The sequence below is a fragment of the Phascolarctos cinereus genome, unplaced genomic scaffold (assembly GCF_003287225.1).
Source record: "Phascolarctos cinereus isolate Bilbo 61053 unplaced genomic scaffold, phaCin_HiC Scaffold_726;HRSCAF=1367, whole genome shotgun sequence".
Taxonomy (NCBI): domain Eukaryota; kingdom Metazoa; phylum Chordata; class Mammalia; order Diprotodontia; family Phascolarctidae; genus Phascolarctos; species Phascolarctos cinereus.
Window position 1 is genome coordinate 379,035,568 of NW_027556098.1, and position 16,993 is coordinate 379,052,560.

At 52.4% G+C, this 16,993-nt stretch overlaps 1 protein-coding gene and 1 long non-coding RNA gene across 6 annotated transcripts in view; both read left to right on the forward strand.

Annotated features, from left to right (window-relative positions):
* RAP1GAP (RAP1 GTPase activating protein) overlaps positions 1–13,897 on the forward strand; it is a 115,735-nt gene extending 101,838 nt beyond the window's left edge. For 3 of the 5 annotated variants that reach the window (XM_020973211.2, XM_020973212.2, XM_020973210.2), the window contains 8 exons: positions 110–250; positions 1,420–1,551; positions 3,180–3,257; positions 5,132–5,241; positions 6,238–6,393; positions 8,578–8,701; positions 11,492–11,594; positions 13,734–13,897. In XM_020973211.2, the coding sequence (XP_020828870.2) occupies positions 110–250; positions 1,420–1,551; positions 3,180–3,257; positions 5,132–5,241; positions 6,238–6,393; positions 8,578–8,701; positions 11,492–11,594; positions 13,734–13,891 (1,002 nt within the window). In that variant the 3' untranslated portion in view covers positions 13,892–13,897. The remainder of the gene's footprint in view (positions 1–109; positions 251–1,419; positions 1,552–3,179; positions 3,258–5,131; positions 5,242–6,237; positions 6,394–8,577; positions 8,702–11,491; positions 11,595–13,733) is intronic. The other 2 variants (XM_078145616.1, XM_020973209.2) reach the window with 1 other exon arrangement.
* A 266-nt stretch (positions 13,898–14,163) lies between these two features.
* Positions 14,164–16,229, forward strand: LOC144454206 (uncharacterized). The gene is made up of 2 exons (XR_013482524.1): positions 14,164–14,266; positions 14,656–16,229. It is a non-coding gene; the product is annotated as an uncharacterized LOC144454206 (long non-coding RNA).
* The last annotated feature ends 764 nt before the right edge of the window (positions 16,230–16,993 follow it).

The following is a 16,993-nucleotide window of genomic DNA, read 5'->3' on the forward strand; positions in this document are numbered from 1 at the left end:
TGCTGGCTCCCCCAGTTGGCTTCACAGGCTGTTCTGGTCTATCAGAAGGGGAAGAGTGTTCCCCCTTGTCCTTAGCCCCACAGTGACCTCACCCTGCCCATCCCCCCAGGAGCGGACCAGGGCTGCCCTCCTTGAGACCCTCTACGAGGAGCTGCACATTCACAGCCAGTCCATGATGGGCCTGGGGGGAGATGACGACAAGATGGAGAATGGAGGAGGGGGCAGTGGTGGCTTCTTTGAGTCTTTCAAGGTAAAGAGCCTGGGGCTTGTGGGCAGGGCCTGGGATCCTGGGGTGGATCCCAGAACTCGGGGTCAGAGCCTGGGGTTTGGGGGTGGGTCGGGCCAATGGCATCGGGGTGGAACCTGGGGTTCAGGGGTGGGGTCTGTGGTTGGGGGTGGATCCTGTGGTTTGAGGGCAGGCCTATGTAGGCATCTGAGCCTGTGATTTCTGAGCCTTGCGGCTTAAGAGTAGAACCAGCCCTGGCCCTGCTCTTAGCCCCCTGGGTGGGGAGGTCTTTCTTCTTTCTGGCTGAGGGGAGGGGACTCAGCCTTCTTGCCTCCCCCCAGCCCCAGGGCTTAGCACATCACCCCTTTCAGGGCCCTCCTACCGGAAGGGTGTTCTGGGACTCAGAGATTCAGACTAGGCCGTAAGCTAGTCTCAGAGATAGTGATTGTTTTGGATAAGGAGGCCAGAGCAGTCTGACACGTGGCATTAATTTCTCTTGTGACTCTGGGGGCCATTTCTTTGAACTGTTGGAGGCAGGGAGGAGGAGAGGTATGCCCAGGGTGACCTGGTCCTCTGTTGGGTCTGACTCAGCCCACCTCCTCCACAGATGTTAGAGCCCAGCTCTGTGTTTGGATAAGGGGATTTGCCCCAATACTTCTGGGGCCTGCCCTGTTCCTGTTAGAACCATGATGTCTGAAGAGATGGAGAGGGAGGGAAATAGGGCAGCTGGGCCCTTGCCTGAGATGTCAGCTTCTAGAACACTCACGAACAGGGCCCCTTTCAGCCTTGATCTCATCTGATAACTCAGAGTGAAGAGAGCTCTTGGAACAGAGAATGTCAGAACCGGGAGGGGCCTTAGAAGACAGGATGTTAGAGCCGGGAGGATTCTTAGAACATAGAATGTCATAGTTAAGAGGGACTTGAGAACAAGAATGTCAGAGCTGGGTGGGGCCTTAGAACACAGAATGTCTGGAATGACTGAACCCAATCCCCTAATTTTGTAGAGGAAGACACAGTTCTAACTGAATTAAATGACTTACCTAAGGTCACTTGGCAAAGTCGGTGCCAGGACCAGCGCCCGGCTTTCCTGGCGGCTGGTGCTGGACTCTTTCTCCAGAGCTGTGGGTTCTCTCTCCCTCACCCCCTCCAGCAGGGTTCTAGAGGCTTGATGGCCCCTTTTTCTCTGTCCCCAGCGTGTGATCCGAAGTCGCAGCCAGTCTATGGATGCCATGGGCCTCAGCAACAAAAAGGCAAACACAGTATCCACTAGCCACAGTGGCAGCTTTGGCCCCAACAACCCAGACTTGGCGAAAGCAGCTGGCATAGTGAGTGCCCCTGACGTGCGCCTTCTTAGGTCCATAGCATGCCCTTTCCTCTTCTGACCGCCCTTCTCCCTTCCCATTTCTCCCCCTCCCTCCTGCTCCTCCTAGTTTTCCTTCACTCGTGGTCCCCCTCCCTCTCCCTTCTTCCTGCTCCCTCTCCCTCCCCTCCTGTCTCCTTTCCTCTTCCTCTTCCTCCCTTTCCCTTTTTTCCCTCCCTCCCCTCTCCTCCCCTCTCCTCCCTCTCCTTCCCTCTCCCTCTCTTTTCCTCCCTCCCCTCCTGTCTCCTTCCCTCTCCTTCCCTCTCCCTCTCTTTTCCTCCCTCCCCTCCTGTCTCCTTCCCTCTCCCTCCCTCTCCTCTTTTCCTCCCTCCCCATCTCCCTCTCCCTTTTTTCCCCCTCCCTTCCTTCTCCTGCCTCTCCCTCTCTTTTCCTTCCTCCCCATCTCCCCCCTCCCTCTTCCTCCCTCATCCTACCTTTCCTTTCTTCTTCCTCCCTCCCCCTCCTCACCTTCTCCCCATCCTGCCCTCCAGGCTGGGCTGCTGCTCCCTCGAATACCCCTTAATCCCTTCCCTAATCTCCCTCCCCCTCCCCATCAGGCTCCTTCACTGGCAGGTTTTTAGTTCGGGGCTTGTGTGGCCTATTCCCCATTGCAGGGAGCTGGAGCAGGAGAGAGCCCACCAACCAGAAAGCATAGATGATTTGCCTACTTAGGACAGGGCACTGGGGATGTTCCCACCCACCCCTTTTCCCCAATCCACCCATATAGTAGCTTCCTCCCTAGTTCCAGAAAGCCATGGCAGAGAAGTCTAGACATCTCCCAAGCAAGCATCCTGGGGCTACCCCACCTCTCCCCAGTCCTCCCACCCCTGGCTGCCCCTCCTGAAGGATCCTGGTCTCCGTAACCAAACTTAGGCACCCCTGCTCTTTAAGAATACCACTGGTTTTGCCCACTGGGAACCCCATCATGAGGGGGTGGGAAGGAGACACCCACATTCCTTCAAGCCTAAGGCCCAAACTGCTGCCCTCTCCATGGTAACCCGAGGTCTGGGTACCAGAGAAACCTGTTGGTTTAGGTCCCTGGCCAGAGGGGAAACACAGCCCTTCTCCTCCCATACCTGAGGGCCCAGAGAATGGGGGGGATTGGCTCAGACTTCTGGGACACTGTTGTCAGAAGATGCTCTGCTTCATCCCTGCCCAGTCAGCTTCTTCCCAGCACCCACACCCCCAGCTGCTTCAAGCCTTCCCCATGCTCAGCAAAAAGCCCCTATGAGCCGCCCTGGTCCAGCCCCCCATTAGCTGGGATGGGGGAGCCTCAGGGCACTGGGGCCAGGGACCCTTGGGGGCAGTAACCAAACCATATTTTGTTTCTGTTTTTGTTTTGTTTTGTTTCTGCATGATTTCCTCTTCTCTTCTCTTCCCTCTTTTATCTCCTCTTCTCTCTCCGTTCTGCCCCACCCCGTCTCCTTTTTTCTCTCTACCTGTTTCCCTTGTCCCTCTTTTTTCTTCCCTTCCCCTCAATTCTCTTTCTCCCCTCTTGTTCTCTCTCCTCCCCCTTTTCTTTTCCTCTCTTCTTGCCTCTTTCTCCTTCTCTCCACCCCTCGGCTCTCTCTGTCTCCTCTGCCCGCTTGCCAGTCATTGCTTGTCCCGGGGAAAAACTCCAGTAGATTCGGACGTCGGGGCAGCGCCATAGGCATAGGAACCATAGAAGAGGTTGTGGTAACCGGTGCTGCCGCCACCTTCGCGGCTGGGCCGGCTGCTGGCTCTTGCATGTAGCTCTTTTGTTTTGTGGGGGATGGAGGCTGTATTGGGGATGGGCCCCTGCCGCCCTCTTCTTGCTGGTCTCCTGAGTGGTGGGTGAGGCTGACGCTCCCTCATTGCCAGGGCCTCTCAAGTGAGCGGGGTTGGGGATGGCTCAGCAGGACACAGCCCTGGCTGTCCCAACCCACCAGAGCCCCAGGCAGGGGTTGGGAGAGAAGGCCAGACCACTGGGGACAGGGGATGCCATACTCTTGTTGGCCTTGTCTGAGCTCTGGTACCTGGGACTCCCAAACCAGGCAACTGAAAGTGTCCCAGGGACCAGCTCCCCCAATATTGCCTCCAGTTCCACCTGGGGCACGCTGTGCCCATGCCTGACCCTGTCCCTGCTGCCCCCACCACCCACAGCTCCCCACCCCTGCTTCCCATCTTCCCAGAGCATGAGCCGGCCCAGGCTCCAGGGCCCCCCGCCCCGGCCCCTCTTTCCCCTCACTTCTTCCCACTTTGTCCTGGGTGTCCCCTCCAGCATGGCGTCTTTAGGAGCACGCCCAGACAAAAGGGAGGAGGGCTCCTGGGGGTTGGGACCAATGATCTGAGAATGTTCTGGTGTGGGCAATGCTGGTCCAAGGTCCCTGCCCTTCACCCCCACCCCCCAGGGCAGGGGTAGTGGCATGACTGTTTCCTGGGGCTCTAATGGGGTGTGTGTGTGTGTGTCTGTCTGTCTGTCTGGGGAGGGGACAGGGCACAGCCTCAGCACGACTCTCGCACACACACCTGCCTTGTCTGTCTGTCTGTCCACCAGCCCATCTGTCCTGCATCCCTCTGGCCAGAAAGTGCTGGGGAGCAGGGCTGGGGGCTGGGGAAGAACGGGAGAGAGCGGACTTTGTTTTTCAGCTGCTGGGGCTGAGGCCTCTGCCTGCTACAGCCTGGAGGCTCCATGGAGGGGCTGGGCTGGTACGGGGCAGAGAGAGAGGGCACTCACTGCCAACTTTCTCTTCCCCTTGTCTCCAACTCTGGGAGCTGGGGCCCACAGCTGTTGGGGCAGAGAGGGGAAAAGTGGTAATGGTCAGGGATGGGGGGACAGGTTCAAAGTGCTCAACAGCTCTGCCCGTAGTCATTGCAGGGCACCCAGGCCTGGGCACTGAGCTTCCTATCCCAGTGGTTCAGGAATTTACCAAAGGCTCCTTGGCCTCTCTCTCTGTCTCTCTTACCCCTGAAAGAGGACTAGAAGGCCTAGATTCTAGCCATTGCCCTGTCCTTCCTCTCTGAGCCTCAGTGTTCCCATCTGTAAAATGGGGTTCTGTAGTTGAGTGCCATGCAAGGGGAGTGATTGCAAGGTCGGGCTGGATCTGGCATCAGAACACCCTGGTTCAAAACCTACCTTTGTCATTTACTATCTCTCTAGCTTTGGGAAAAAGGGTCTCAGTTTTTCTATTTCTAAAATAACAGGGTTTGAGCCAAGTGTTCTCCGAGGACTGTCCCTGTGTGGCCCTTCATGGTCCTCATGTTTTCTCTCTCCCTCTTTCAGGGAAGGGCTTGTCCAGGCCTCTTGGTCCCCTCCTCTCTTGGGGATGAGGAAGCTACCCCCACCAAGGGTCCCTCCCTTTCAGAATGCCCCCAGAATGGGGGGGGGGGCCGGGGAGTCCTGGCCATGGGCATTCTCAGTTCTACTTGCCAGTGTGGCGCAGGAGAACCTTTGAGCTGTACCCTAGGAGAGGGGTCGTGGGCATGGGGCTGGGAGAAGGGGAGGCCTATTGGACGCTCACCTCTGCCTAGCCAGCATTTGGGGAGCACGGGGCAGACCCTGAGCCCAGGCTTCTCTTCTGCAGTCGCTGATCGTGCCTGGGAAGAGCCCCACCAGGAAGAAGTCTGGCCCCTTCAGCTCCCGTCGGAGTAGCGCCATAGGCATTGAGAACATCCAGGAGGTACAGGAGAAGAGGTGGGTCCCGGAGCCTCTGATCCTCCATGCCTTTCTCTGTTACCCATAGCAACTCTTCCCCCACCCACCCACCCCCGCCTCCTGCCCTTCTCACCTCAACTCCTGTCTCCATCTTCCTCTGCCTATTGGAGCTCTGGATTTAGAGTCAGGAGCCCAAGGTTTCAAGTCTCCAGGTGACCTTGGCCAAGTCACTTAACCTCTCTGTGCCTCAGTTTGCTCCTTTCAGAAAGGGGATATTTGCCTTTCTTACCTTGATAGGCTTGTTGTGAGGTAGATAAATTATGAAGCGTCTTATAATGGCAAGTCATTATTATTACTATTATTTTTCTTCCCTCCATAGTTTCTTTGTTCTAGTTCCTCTCACTAGTACCTACCAAAATCTTGTCCGGGAATCCTAGGGTTAGAGCTAGAAAGGACCTTATGTAGTCCCAAACCATCAGGGGTCATCCCGTCCTTATTTTATAGAGGAGGAAACTGAGTCTCAGAGAGCTTGAGACTTGCCCAAAGTCACACGTAGAAGAGGCTGGATTTGAACCCAGGTCCTTTGACTTGAGATCCATCACTCCATTGCACCTTTCTGTCTCCCGTTCTCCCTGCCTTTCTCCCCGTTCTCCTCTCCCTCCATGGCCCCCACCACACCTTCCTCCATCCTCCCAAAGGTATCTTCCAGGCACTGTCAGCTCTTCCATCTTCTCCAGAGTCCATTAGTTCAGGGTCCACTGTTCCCACCCTTCCCCGAACCTCCAAAGAGCCAAGAAGAAGGGAAGATGAAGGTGCTTCTCGTGCTTTCACAGAGCCCTGCCCCCAACTTCCCAACACCCCTTTGAAGTTATGGCCTCTCCTTTCCAGCCAGACATGGATTGAGGTTGGGGGATGGTGGAGGGTGGGTCCGGAATCCCTGGACCTCAGTTTGATTCAGGAACTGGTGGCAGGAAGTACCTCACAGGGCGTGGCCCCCTTGGCTCTCCCGGTTCACGTCACCCTTCCCTATACCAGACTCGATGCTGAGTCACCCCGCTGTCCCCGTGTGCCCCAAAGAGAGAGCCCTCCTGCTGGCCAGAAGACCCCCGACAGTGGACATGTCTCCCAGGAGCCCAAGTCAGAGAATTCGTCCAATCAGAGCTCCCCGGAGATGCCCACCACCAAAAACAGGTTGGTGCCCACACTGCAGCAGGAGCTGGGACCTTGGCTGTCACAAGCCTGGGGTTGTGGGTCTCCTCCATAGAAAGTCCGAAGCTTAGATCAGAAGCTGGGTTGTCTGCCTCCTTCCTGAGAAGCCATCTCTTCTCCCATCTACCCAACAACGTGGTCGTTCAAACCTTTACTCCATGAGGGAGAACCTGCCCCCTCCTGTTCTGTGTTTAGACAGCTCTGATGGTGAAGCTTTTCCTTCCCTGGAGTTCCTGCTCTCTCTGCAGACTCCCCCTTCCCCCATTTGTTCCTGGGGCCCAACAGAAGTCTGCTCCCCCTCCCCCACATGAGAGCCCCTGGGACACTGGGCTCTCATGGTCCTAATGAGGCTTCTCTCCTGCCACTTAAACACCCCCAGGTCCTTTAGCCAATTGTACTGTGACTGCCTGGCTTAGCAGAGCCCTTCCTCAACCCTGCCCCCTAACCTGATGCGTCCCTCCAGATGTGGTCGGACCAAAGATCACTTTCTTCTGCCTCAAAGTCACACCTCTCTTAAAGCAGCCCCTTTTTGCCTGTTGACTCATATTGAGCATGTAGCCCACTAAAACTTTTTGTAAAAACTCCATGTTTTTGGAGGCAGTCAGGGTTAAGTGACTTGCCCAGGGTCACACAGCTAGCAAGTATCTGAGGCTGAATTTGAACCCAGGTCCTCCTGACTCCAGGGCCAGTTCCTTGTCTTCTGTGCCACCAGCTGCCCCTAAAACCAGATCTTTTTCAAGCTCTCTCCACCCTGTACTTGAAAACTTGATGTTTTTGAACCAAAATATCTGGCTTTACATTTTTCCCGACTGATTTTCATCTTATTTTTTGTTGCTTAGCTAATTGTGTCCAACTCTCCATAACCCCATTTGGAGTCTTCTTGGCAGAGATGCTGGAGTGGTTTGCCTTTTCCTTCTCCAGCTCATTTTACACATGAGGAAACTGAGGCAAACAGGGTGAAGTGACTCGCTCAGGGTTCCATGACTAATAAGACCTGAGGCTGGACTTGAATTCATATCCTCCTAACTCTAGGACTGGCATTCTATCCACTGCACCACCAGATCTAGCCCAGTGCTCTAAACCAGTCGTGTCAAACTCAGAAGTAGGAGCCATTAAATCATACATAATAATCCCTACAAGCTGTATATTAGCTTAGTCTCAAGTTTTAATATCTATATTCTATTGTACTTTAATGTTTTTTATTAACTATTTCCCATAAATTGCATTTGAATCTGGTTCAGGCCACCCTGGGAAAGTATTGCAGCTCATGTGTTCAATGCCTCTGCCCCAACCTCGTAAGAGGCATTAGGAGCCTGCCTCTGTTGTCCACTCTGTCAGCTATTCCACCTAGCTTTGGGTCACTTCCATCTGCTAATTTGTTAAGCGTAACATCTCTGCCTTTAATAAGTTAATAACAAAAACGTTCAACAAGGCCACTCCATTGGCCACCTCTTGTCAAGTTGACACTGAATCGTGATGACTGCTCTTTGAACCTGGTCCTTCAGCTATTTCAGAATCTTTCTAAACGTGTTATCTTCTAGTCCACCTGTCCATAAGAACAGTAGGTGGTACCTTATCAAAAGCTTTATCTGCGGCATTTCTCACATATACTAATTTAGTCACCCCTCCCTGACAAGGAAGGAAATTCAGAGATGAGGCACTGGGGGCTCTTTGCAATACCCCCCCATCTTTCTAGATGTTCACCATCCATCTCTTGAATCATCTGTTCTAGGAAGTCAACTTAATTAGCCTATAGTTGGAAGACTTGTGTTTTCTTCCTGTTTTAGAAAAATCAGGATTCCGCCTTGGTCCTGTTGATTTTTCTACCTTGGGCACAGCAGCCCATTGGCCCTCCCTAGTGAAAACTACTCCTGAGTCTTCCTGATGTCTCAGAGTCCTGTGAACAAGGGTCTGAATTACTATGGATTGGTACAGCTAGAGCTGTCCTGGGGAGAGGGAGAAGGGGGGGTCTAAGATCTTTACCATTCTAGACCGTCCTTGGGTGCTCAAGGGGCTTAGGCAGAGAGAGGAGGGAAATGAGGAAATGTGAGGGCTTGGGAAGTAGGAGCTTGGGGGCCAGCTTATGGGGGATGGGGGTGGAGCCAAGTGTGACACTGGGGATCTGGGCTGAGGGAATACTGACAGTCCCAGAATGTGTGTTGGCAGGGCAGAGATGGCCATCCAGAAGGCTGAGGCGCTGAAGGATTTCTCCCGGTCATCCTCTAGTGCCAGCAGTTTCGCCAGCGTGGTGGAAGAGACAGAAGGTGCCAACGAGGATGACATGGGCATGGTAACCATGGGGATTTGGGCACTGCCCCCCATGGGGAGGGGGTGCTGTCCTAGTACAGATGTGTGCTTCTGTGTGTCTTTGGGGGGGGTCAATGGGAATGGCTGTGCTCTGGATGTGACCAGAAGACTCCCCTGAATTACTTGGGGTAATCTGGGCAACTGAGAAATGTCCAGTGTGCTCCTCGGAGGTGCTTAGTGGTGACTGGGGTACTCTAGGTCAGGATAGGTGGGTGCCCAATGCATAAAAGAGAATGTCCTTGTGGACAAACTTGTATTCCCATATCTCTCAGTTACTAAGCCCTGTACATTCATTCCCCCAACATTTCTCATAGCCATTCCCACTTCTGCCCCCACTGCCCTCATCCTGGCCTGTTACAGGAGCCCCCTAACGAGTCTTCCTGCCTCCCTTTCCTCCTCTCCTCCCCTCTCTCCTTTCCTCTCCTCCCCTCCTCTCCCTTCCTCTTCCCTCCTCTCCTCCTTTCCCTCCCTTTCCTCTTCCCTTTTCTCTCTTCCCTGCTCCCCCTTTCATCCTCTCCCTATTTCTGTCTCTCTCTTACTCTCTTACTCTCTCACTGTTTCCCTTCTAATCTGTCTTTCACACCACATCCAGAATAATTTCTCATTGATAGACCTGGTTACTTTGCTCCTCTGCTCCAAAATCTTTCAGTGGCTCCATCTTGCCTACAGGGTAAACTTTAGATTCCTTTGCCTGGCATTCGAGGCTCTCCAGAGCTTTTTAAACTCATCTCATATTTCTCATGTCTGTGAGTTCTAAGCTCTAACCAGTCTGGCCAGCTCTGCCCTGCAAACATGCCCTGTGCTTTCTGCACCTTGGTCCAAGCTGTTCCTCATTGCCTGCCCTCCCTCCTCTTCTCTACCTTTTATAGTTTAACTCAAGGACCATCTCCTCTAGGAAGTCCCGCCAGATGTCCCCATCAGTGATGAAGGACTTCTCCCTTGGATTTCACATAGCACTTTATTCTGCCCCTCTAACCCACTCTTCCCTGGAAACAGACCCTTCAGAGGCCACAGGCACTGGGGGAGAAGTGCTATATTTGGGGTCATAGGAGAATTCAAGATGTAGCTTCATTCATACCTCTATGGACCTTGGTCATATACACTGTTGAGTGTATTTATGTGTGTTGATGCTTTCTCTCAATTAGGCTTTGAGTCACAGGAGGGCAGTAGCCATCTCCTGTCTCAGTTCTCTGCCTTCCCCATGCCATATGGGATCCAGCATCTTCTCCCATCTTCTTTGGCCCTCAATTTCCTCATTTGTAATAGCTAATTTGTCTATAGCTCTTGAAGGTTTGCAAAACACCATATATGCATTATTTGATTGTCTCATCTGTAAAATTACAGGGTTGGCCTAGGTGGTATCTGAAGTCTCATCAAGCTGCAAATCTAGATTCCTATGACTTTATTAGTATAGGGAGCTTCCAGTAAGGAAAGTCCTTCTACCAATGCAGATATCTGCCCTTCAACCTTGAGGCTTATGGAGTTGTCCAAGGTCCTGAGTAGTGAAGGGATTTGTCCACTGTCACACAGCCAGAGGTGGGTCGTGATTTCAGGGGTCTTCCTAGCTCTGGGCCTGGCTCTCTATCTGCTATGCCAGGTTGCCACTTCCATTGAATATAGTCGACATTTAAGCCAGTGCTGGCCAGGTATGGTGACTACCCCTCTCATCCCTGTTAATGGGGAGGATGAAGCTAGTGGATAGCATGAACTCAAGAGTTCTGAGCTGCAGTGGGGTAAGCCAATTCCCTGAGTGAACACCACAAGGTAACCCAAGGAGGGTCCAATCAGCCCAGGTCAGAAGTGGAACAGGTCAAAGTAATTGGGTTGGGCCCGAGTTGCTCTGAACTTTAAACCTGGGAGAGATATGTCTGGAAAGGAAAGGAGAGGAGAGGAGATGGGAGATGTGAACTGAATGAATGAATTCTGAATGAATTGAGTGAGAGATGTTCTTTTGGGATCTGGAAGCATCTCCCAGTGACCATGAGACCCTTCATTGTATACTGAATGCACCGTCTGAGACTGGAGGAGTGGCTAGGCGCTTCCTTATATGACTAAGAGACAGTGAAGACCTGGAGACACAGTGCCTTTATCACTGAGACACTGTTTGTGTGACTGGGAAGGGGAGTTTGGGTTGGTGAAAAGAGGGCTGGATTTAGTCAGAAGACCTGGATTCAAACCCCAGTTCCATTACTACTAGCTATGTGACCTGAGACAAACCGTTTCAATCTCTCTAAGGCTCAAGTCTGGGCAACTAGGTGGCATAGTATATAGAGTGCCAGGCCAGGAGTCAGGAAGACTTGAGTTCAAAGCTGGCCTCAGATACTTCCTAGCTGTGCGACCCTGGGCAAGTTTCACCTGTTTGCCTCAGTTTCCTCATCTGTAAAATGATCACAAGGAGATGGCAAACTACTCCAGTATCTCTGCCAAGAAAACCCCAAAAGGGGTCATGAAGAGTGAGATACAGCTGAAAATGACTAAACAGCACCAAGAAAAGGACTCAGTCTCCCCATATGTAAGATGAGGGTATTAGACTGGATAAATACCAGGGCCCTTTGAAGCTTTCAGTCTTCTGACTACATCCATCTCACTGGGAGATGCCTGGTCCGGGCAGAGCTGGAAGGTGGGGTGCGGTTGACGGGCAGTTGTCTCCCTCTGCTGGCCACTGCTGGCAGGGCAGGCGATGCTGGGCCCATTTGTTCTCCTAGCAAAGATCGGGGTGGAGCCTAGAAGTGCGACAACTGAAGCAGCATCCCTTCTGTCTCTGACTCTCCAGGAAAGCGCGTCCTCCTCTGGGATGCCACACAAGAGAGACTCCTTCATCTACAGTACTTGGCTAGAGGACAGTGTCAGTACCACCAGTGGGGGAAGCTCACCAGGTACCACCCCACTCCATCCCACCCTCACTTCCACCCTTCCCATGGGGGGAGGGGCAGAGCTGACCCCAATGGGGGGGGGGAGTGGCAGAACTGACCCATGGGGGAAGGGGCAGAGCTGATCCATGTGGGGGGAGGAATCTCCACAACAAACCTGGGGAAGGGGGGTCCCTGTCATTCTACCCTCCCCAAAGCCTGGCCCCATCCTTGGGTCTGAGAGGCCTAGGGCAATGTCATGTGGTGGAAAGACTGGTGAATTTGGAGTCAGGAAACCTGGGTGTGAGACTTTGATCCATTTTTGGGCCTCAGTTTTTTCATATGTAAGATGGAGGAGTTCGATTCAGTGATCTTTATTATTTTACTTTCCCCCTCCCCCAATTACATGTAAAAACAATTTTTTAACATTTTTAAAAAATGTTTTGAGTTCCAAATTCTATCCCTCCCTCTATTCTCCCCACCCTGAGTTGGTAAGCAATCTGATACAGGTTACATATGTGCAATCATGTAGGAAATTTCCATATTAGTCATTTTGTGGAAGAAATGAGAGAGACAGAGAGAAAGAAAGAAAGAAAGAGACAGCTAGGTGGAGCAGTGGATAGAGCACAGGCCCTCAAGTCAGGAGGACTTGAGTTCAGTTCTAGCCTCAGCTACTTACTAGCTGTGTGACCCTGGGCAAGTCACTTCACCCTGATTATCTCCAAAAAAAGAAAGAAAAATAGTATGCTTCAGTCTCTATTCAGACACCATCAATTCTTTGGAGGTGGATAGCATTTTTTTTCATGATGAATCCTTTGGGATTGTCTTGGATCATTTTATTTTTTCCCCCAATTTTGTTAATTTATTGATTTATCAGCAATCACTTCCATATGCTTTTGAGTTGAAAATTTTTCTCCCCCTTCCTCCCCCCCACCCTCCCCAAGACGGCGCACAATCTGATATAGGTTTTACATTTACATTTGGATCATTTTATTGCTGAGGATAGCTAAGTCATTCATAGTTCTTCGTCGTAAAAGATAGCTGTTACTGTGTTCAATGTTCTAGTTCTGTTTCACTCTGTATCAGCTCATGTAAGTCTTTCCAGGTTTTTCTGAAATCATCCTGCTTGTCATTTCTTATAGCACAATAGTATTCCATTACAATTGTATACCACTACTTGTTCGCCATTCCCCCAATTGATGGGCATGCACTCAGCTTCCAATTCTTAGCCATCACAAAAAAGAGTTGCTATAAATATTTTTGTACAACTAGGTTTCCCCTTGCCGTTTTTATTTCTTTGGGATACAGACCTGGTAGTGCTATTGCTGGATCAAAGGGTATGCAGTTTTATAGCCCTTGGGGCATAGTTCCAAATTACTCTCCAGAATGGTTGGACCAGTTCACAACTCCACCAATTGTGCATTAGTGTCCTAGCTTTCCCACATCTCTTTCAACATTTATCATTTTCAGGGCAGGTAGGTGGTGCAGTGGATACAGCACCAGCCCTGCAGGAGGACCTGAGTTCAAATCCAGCCTCAGACACATAACACTTACTAGCTGTGTGACCCTGGGCCTAGCCAAAAAAAAAAAACAAACAACCAACATTTATCATTTTCCTTTTCTATCATATTAGCCAATCTGATAGGTGTCAGGTACTACCTCAAAATTGTTTTAATTTGCATTTCTCTAATCAATAGTGATTTGGAGTATTTTTCATATCACTATATGATTTGTCTGAAAACTTCTTGTTCATATCCTTTGACGATTTATCAATTGGGGAATGATTTGTATTCTTATAAATTTGACTCAGTTCTCTTTATATTTGAGAAATGAGGCCTTTATCAGAGATACTTGCTGTAAAATCCCCCCCACCCAGTTTTCTGCTTTCCTTCTAATTTTGGTTGCATTGATTTTGTTTGTGCAAAGCCTTTTTCATTTTGTATAATCAAAATTAGCCATTTTACATTTCATAATGTTCTCTGTATCTTCTTTGGTCCTGATGTAGTGATCTTCTGAGGATCCTTTCAGCTCTCAAATCCTGTGACTTTATAACCAGCTAGGCTGGGTCATGCCATGAGACTGTCTTAGTGTCAGAGCAGTAGCCCCCCTTCCCATTGGCAATGACCACACTTCTGTCCCCTTCTTCTATCCCCTGCTCCCCACCAGGCCCCTCTCGGTCACCACAGCCAGATGCCAGGAAATCAGGGGACCCTACCTGTCCAGAGATTAAGATCCAGCTGGAGGCACCTGAGCAGCAGCAGCAGCACACACCCCAATTTGGTGAGCCCCAAGGGGCCCTGGGGAGGGAGACAAGGGTATTCTAGACTAGCCCAGGGAGGAATGCCAAGGGTCTAGAATTTAGGCCAAGCCAGCACCATCCCTCACCCCAGGCCCAGTGTGTTAGTTGGGGGCAGTCAGTGGATAGGGCTACAGTAGAGAGTTTGCTCTGGGCCCCTTTTCTCTCCAGGCTCTGAGTATATCCTTTCCCTATCCCCCAATACCTGGTGGCAGATTACTAAGTGGAGGGGAGATTTCTTTCTGGAGGGTCCTTGGGGACCTAGGACAAGGGGCTACACTCAGTGAGTGACTCGGTGTCTTCTTTTTCCCCTGCCTGCCATCTGTCTACCCTGCTGACCTTCCTATATCTGTATAGGGCTGCTAGCCCTCCCAGCCAGGCCTCCATGGATAGGACATCCCAGGTTAGTCTCTGCCCACAAGAGTGGGAGTGGGAGGGGGAAAATATATGGAGGGTGGGACTGGTTTGGGCCATTCCCCTGACACAGAAACCTTTAGAGGGCACATGTGCCATGGAAAGGCCCAATCCCTGGACACAGAGGGTTTGCTTGGGCTTCCTACCCCCCTGCCCCCATCATTCAGGCTTTGCAGAGGGTGAGGCCCAGAGGAGGGGCCTCCCTGGATCCCAGTCTGCTCCTGGAAACTGACCGAGGGATCAGCAGGCTTCACCCACCAGCACTCTCCACTCCTCACCCTCTCCTCTCCAAACCCGGCCCCCTGTTTCACAAGGCTCCTCTCCCCTTGGAGGCCCTGCCCTTCCTTCCCAATGCCCCTTCTCCTCCTCTGTCCACAGACCCTGTGGCAGAAGCACAAGCTGAGATCGCTGCTGCGGAGCATAGACAGCGATTCTGCCCTTCTCGCCACGGCCAGCCTGCTGGACTGGCCTCTTTGCCCTCTTTGTGCCCTCCCCTTGCCCAGGACCACAGCTCTGCAGGGCGGAGCCTCCTGGGTCTCAGGGCCAGGCCTGGGGGCCCTCTGTGCCCCCTGAATGCACAGGGGTCCTATGAGCTGCTTGCCCCATTCCCAGGAAAACTACGGGCATTGTGCCTGCCAAGGGGCACAGTGCCCACCCAGAGGACTAGCAGCCCCACCCAGGGCCCCTGGCACAGCCTGGACAGGTTGCTGCCACAGCTTCCAGCCTGAGCCCTGCTTCCTCCCCATCCCCCCAGACCTTCCACCCCCTGGGGATGACCTGGATCCCTGCCCAACTGAGAAGAAACCAGGCCAGCACCTTTCTGGGCTGGGTACTTTCTGGGGCATCTCAAAAGCAAGGATCACCGAACACAGCTGCTCCTGCCAGAGTTCAAGACAGCTATGGGGCTGGCAGGATGCTGTGCCGGAGTGGAAGAAGCCCTGGGCCGGGGTCTAGTCCACAGCCTTCATCCTGCTGTCTCCTACCTGTGTGAGCCAAGTCATTTTTCTTCAGGCCTCAGTTTCTCCCTTGGTAAAATGGGGGGAGGTTGGATCAGACGGTCTAGATCTTTTCCATTGCAGAATTCTGTCATCCTCTGAGCCTGCTTAGGCGGGAAGCTTTGAGTTTCTAGCTGGCCATCCTTCCTGTCCCCTTCCTTCTACTGAGTCATGCCCAGAGCAGGTGCCCCCTTCCCCCCTCCATCCAGGACCACAGGCTGCCCAATCTTGCCCATTATTGACGCGCCAGGCTGTCAGTCAGGGGCCTCTACCTCGTGGGCCCTGTTCAGGCCACCAGGTTGAGGGGAGCCGAATTAGGTGTACTCACTGGGCCGTCTTCCCCAGCCCCCACTCTCCTGCTTTAGTCCCTGCCAGCTTTCTATCCTTCCCCTACTAGGCCTGTCCCAACAGGGTCCCTGCTCAGTTGCTGCCCACGGCTGAGAGCCTGGCACCATTGCCTGGTGAAGAGCTCAGCTGGCCCACCTTGTTAACACACCCACCCCCGAGACACTGAGCATCTAATTTCACTTTCCCATCCTATCACTGTCCCCAGTCCCCTACCTCTGGTGTCTCTCAGTACATCCTGGGAGGTGGGCAGGCTGACACTCCATCCCCCTGCCCCGTGATGGCTGGCAGGACCGGGCCAAGGCTGTGAACACTTGGCCCAGGGAGGGCTGGGACCCAGTGCTGCCTGTGGTTGGTGGCACCCACAGTTGGGGAGATGGGGGAAGGGGTTCCTCTCCTCCTCAGCCCACTCCCCTGACCCCTGGAGGCTTCTGGGAGTTGGCGTGATGGGGGAGCTATCATATGTCCATGTTGTGTGTTTTTGTCTGTGTTTTTTAAGGCCTCAGGCCCCAGGGCCTGACACCCAAGCCAAACACTTGTTTCTGAGACCGCGGTTGTGTGTGTATCAGTGACAGGTGTACAAAATAAAAGTTATATTTATCACTATTGTAACCTGAGTCTGGTCTAACTCTTCACCTTCATGTTGGTGAAATGGAGGGACTGGAGCTAGAAAGGAGATGTAATGAGTTAGTTCATTGTATTTGAAATCAGCACTGAGGTAGAATTCCATCAGGCTGAGTCCTGCTGGGTCACTGAGCAAGTCCCTCCCCCTCTAGGCATTGCTTCCGTGGAGCAATGATAACAATTATCATTCAGACAGCACTTTCAAGTATTGCGAATCATTTATTAAACACCTACTATGTGCCAGGAGCCCTGCCAGGTGCTAGGGACAGGAAAATAGAAAGGAAATAGTCCCTGCTCCATCAGTGAGCTCCCTTCTAATAGAGAAAAACATCCCCTAGAAGGGAGCTGAAAAGCAGGGGCCTGGAGGAGATGGGGCTGTAAAGTCCTTAGAATCAGAAGCAGGGGCAGCTGGGTGGCAAAGTGGATAGGGCACAGGCCCTCAGGAGAATGTGAGTTCAAATGTGGCCTTAGGCACTTAACACCAGCTGTGTGACTCTGGGCAAGTCACTTAACCCCAATTGCCTCACCAAAAACAAACAAAAAAGAATCAGAAGCAGAGGAAAGCAGGATGGCTTCTGGAAGCAAGTCAATGGTGAATGGGAGAAGGGGATCCCTAGGGGCAGCTGGGGTCCATACCCGGTGAGGGCCGGAGTGGTAGGAGCAGAGCCGGGAGAGGGAGGAAGAGGGAAAAGAAGACTCGGGACAGAGCTTCGGGGAGTGTTCGTGGTCTGGAGGTGGGCTCCAGAGGAGGA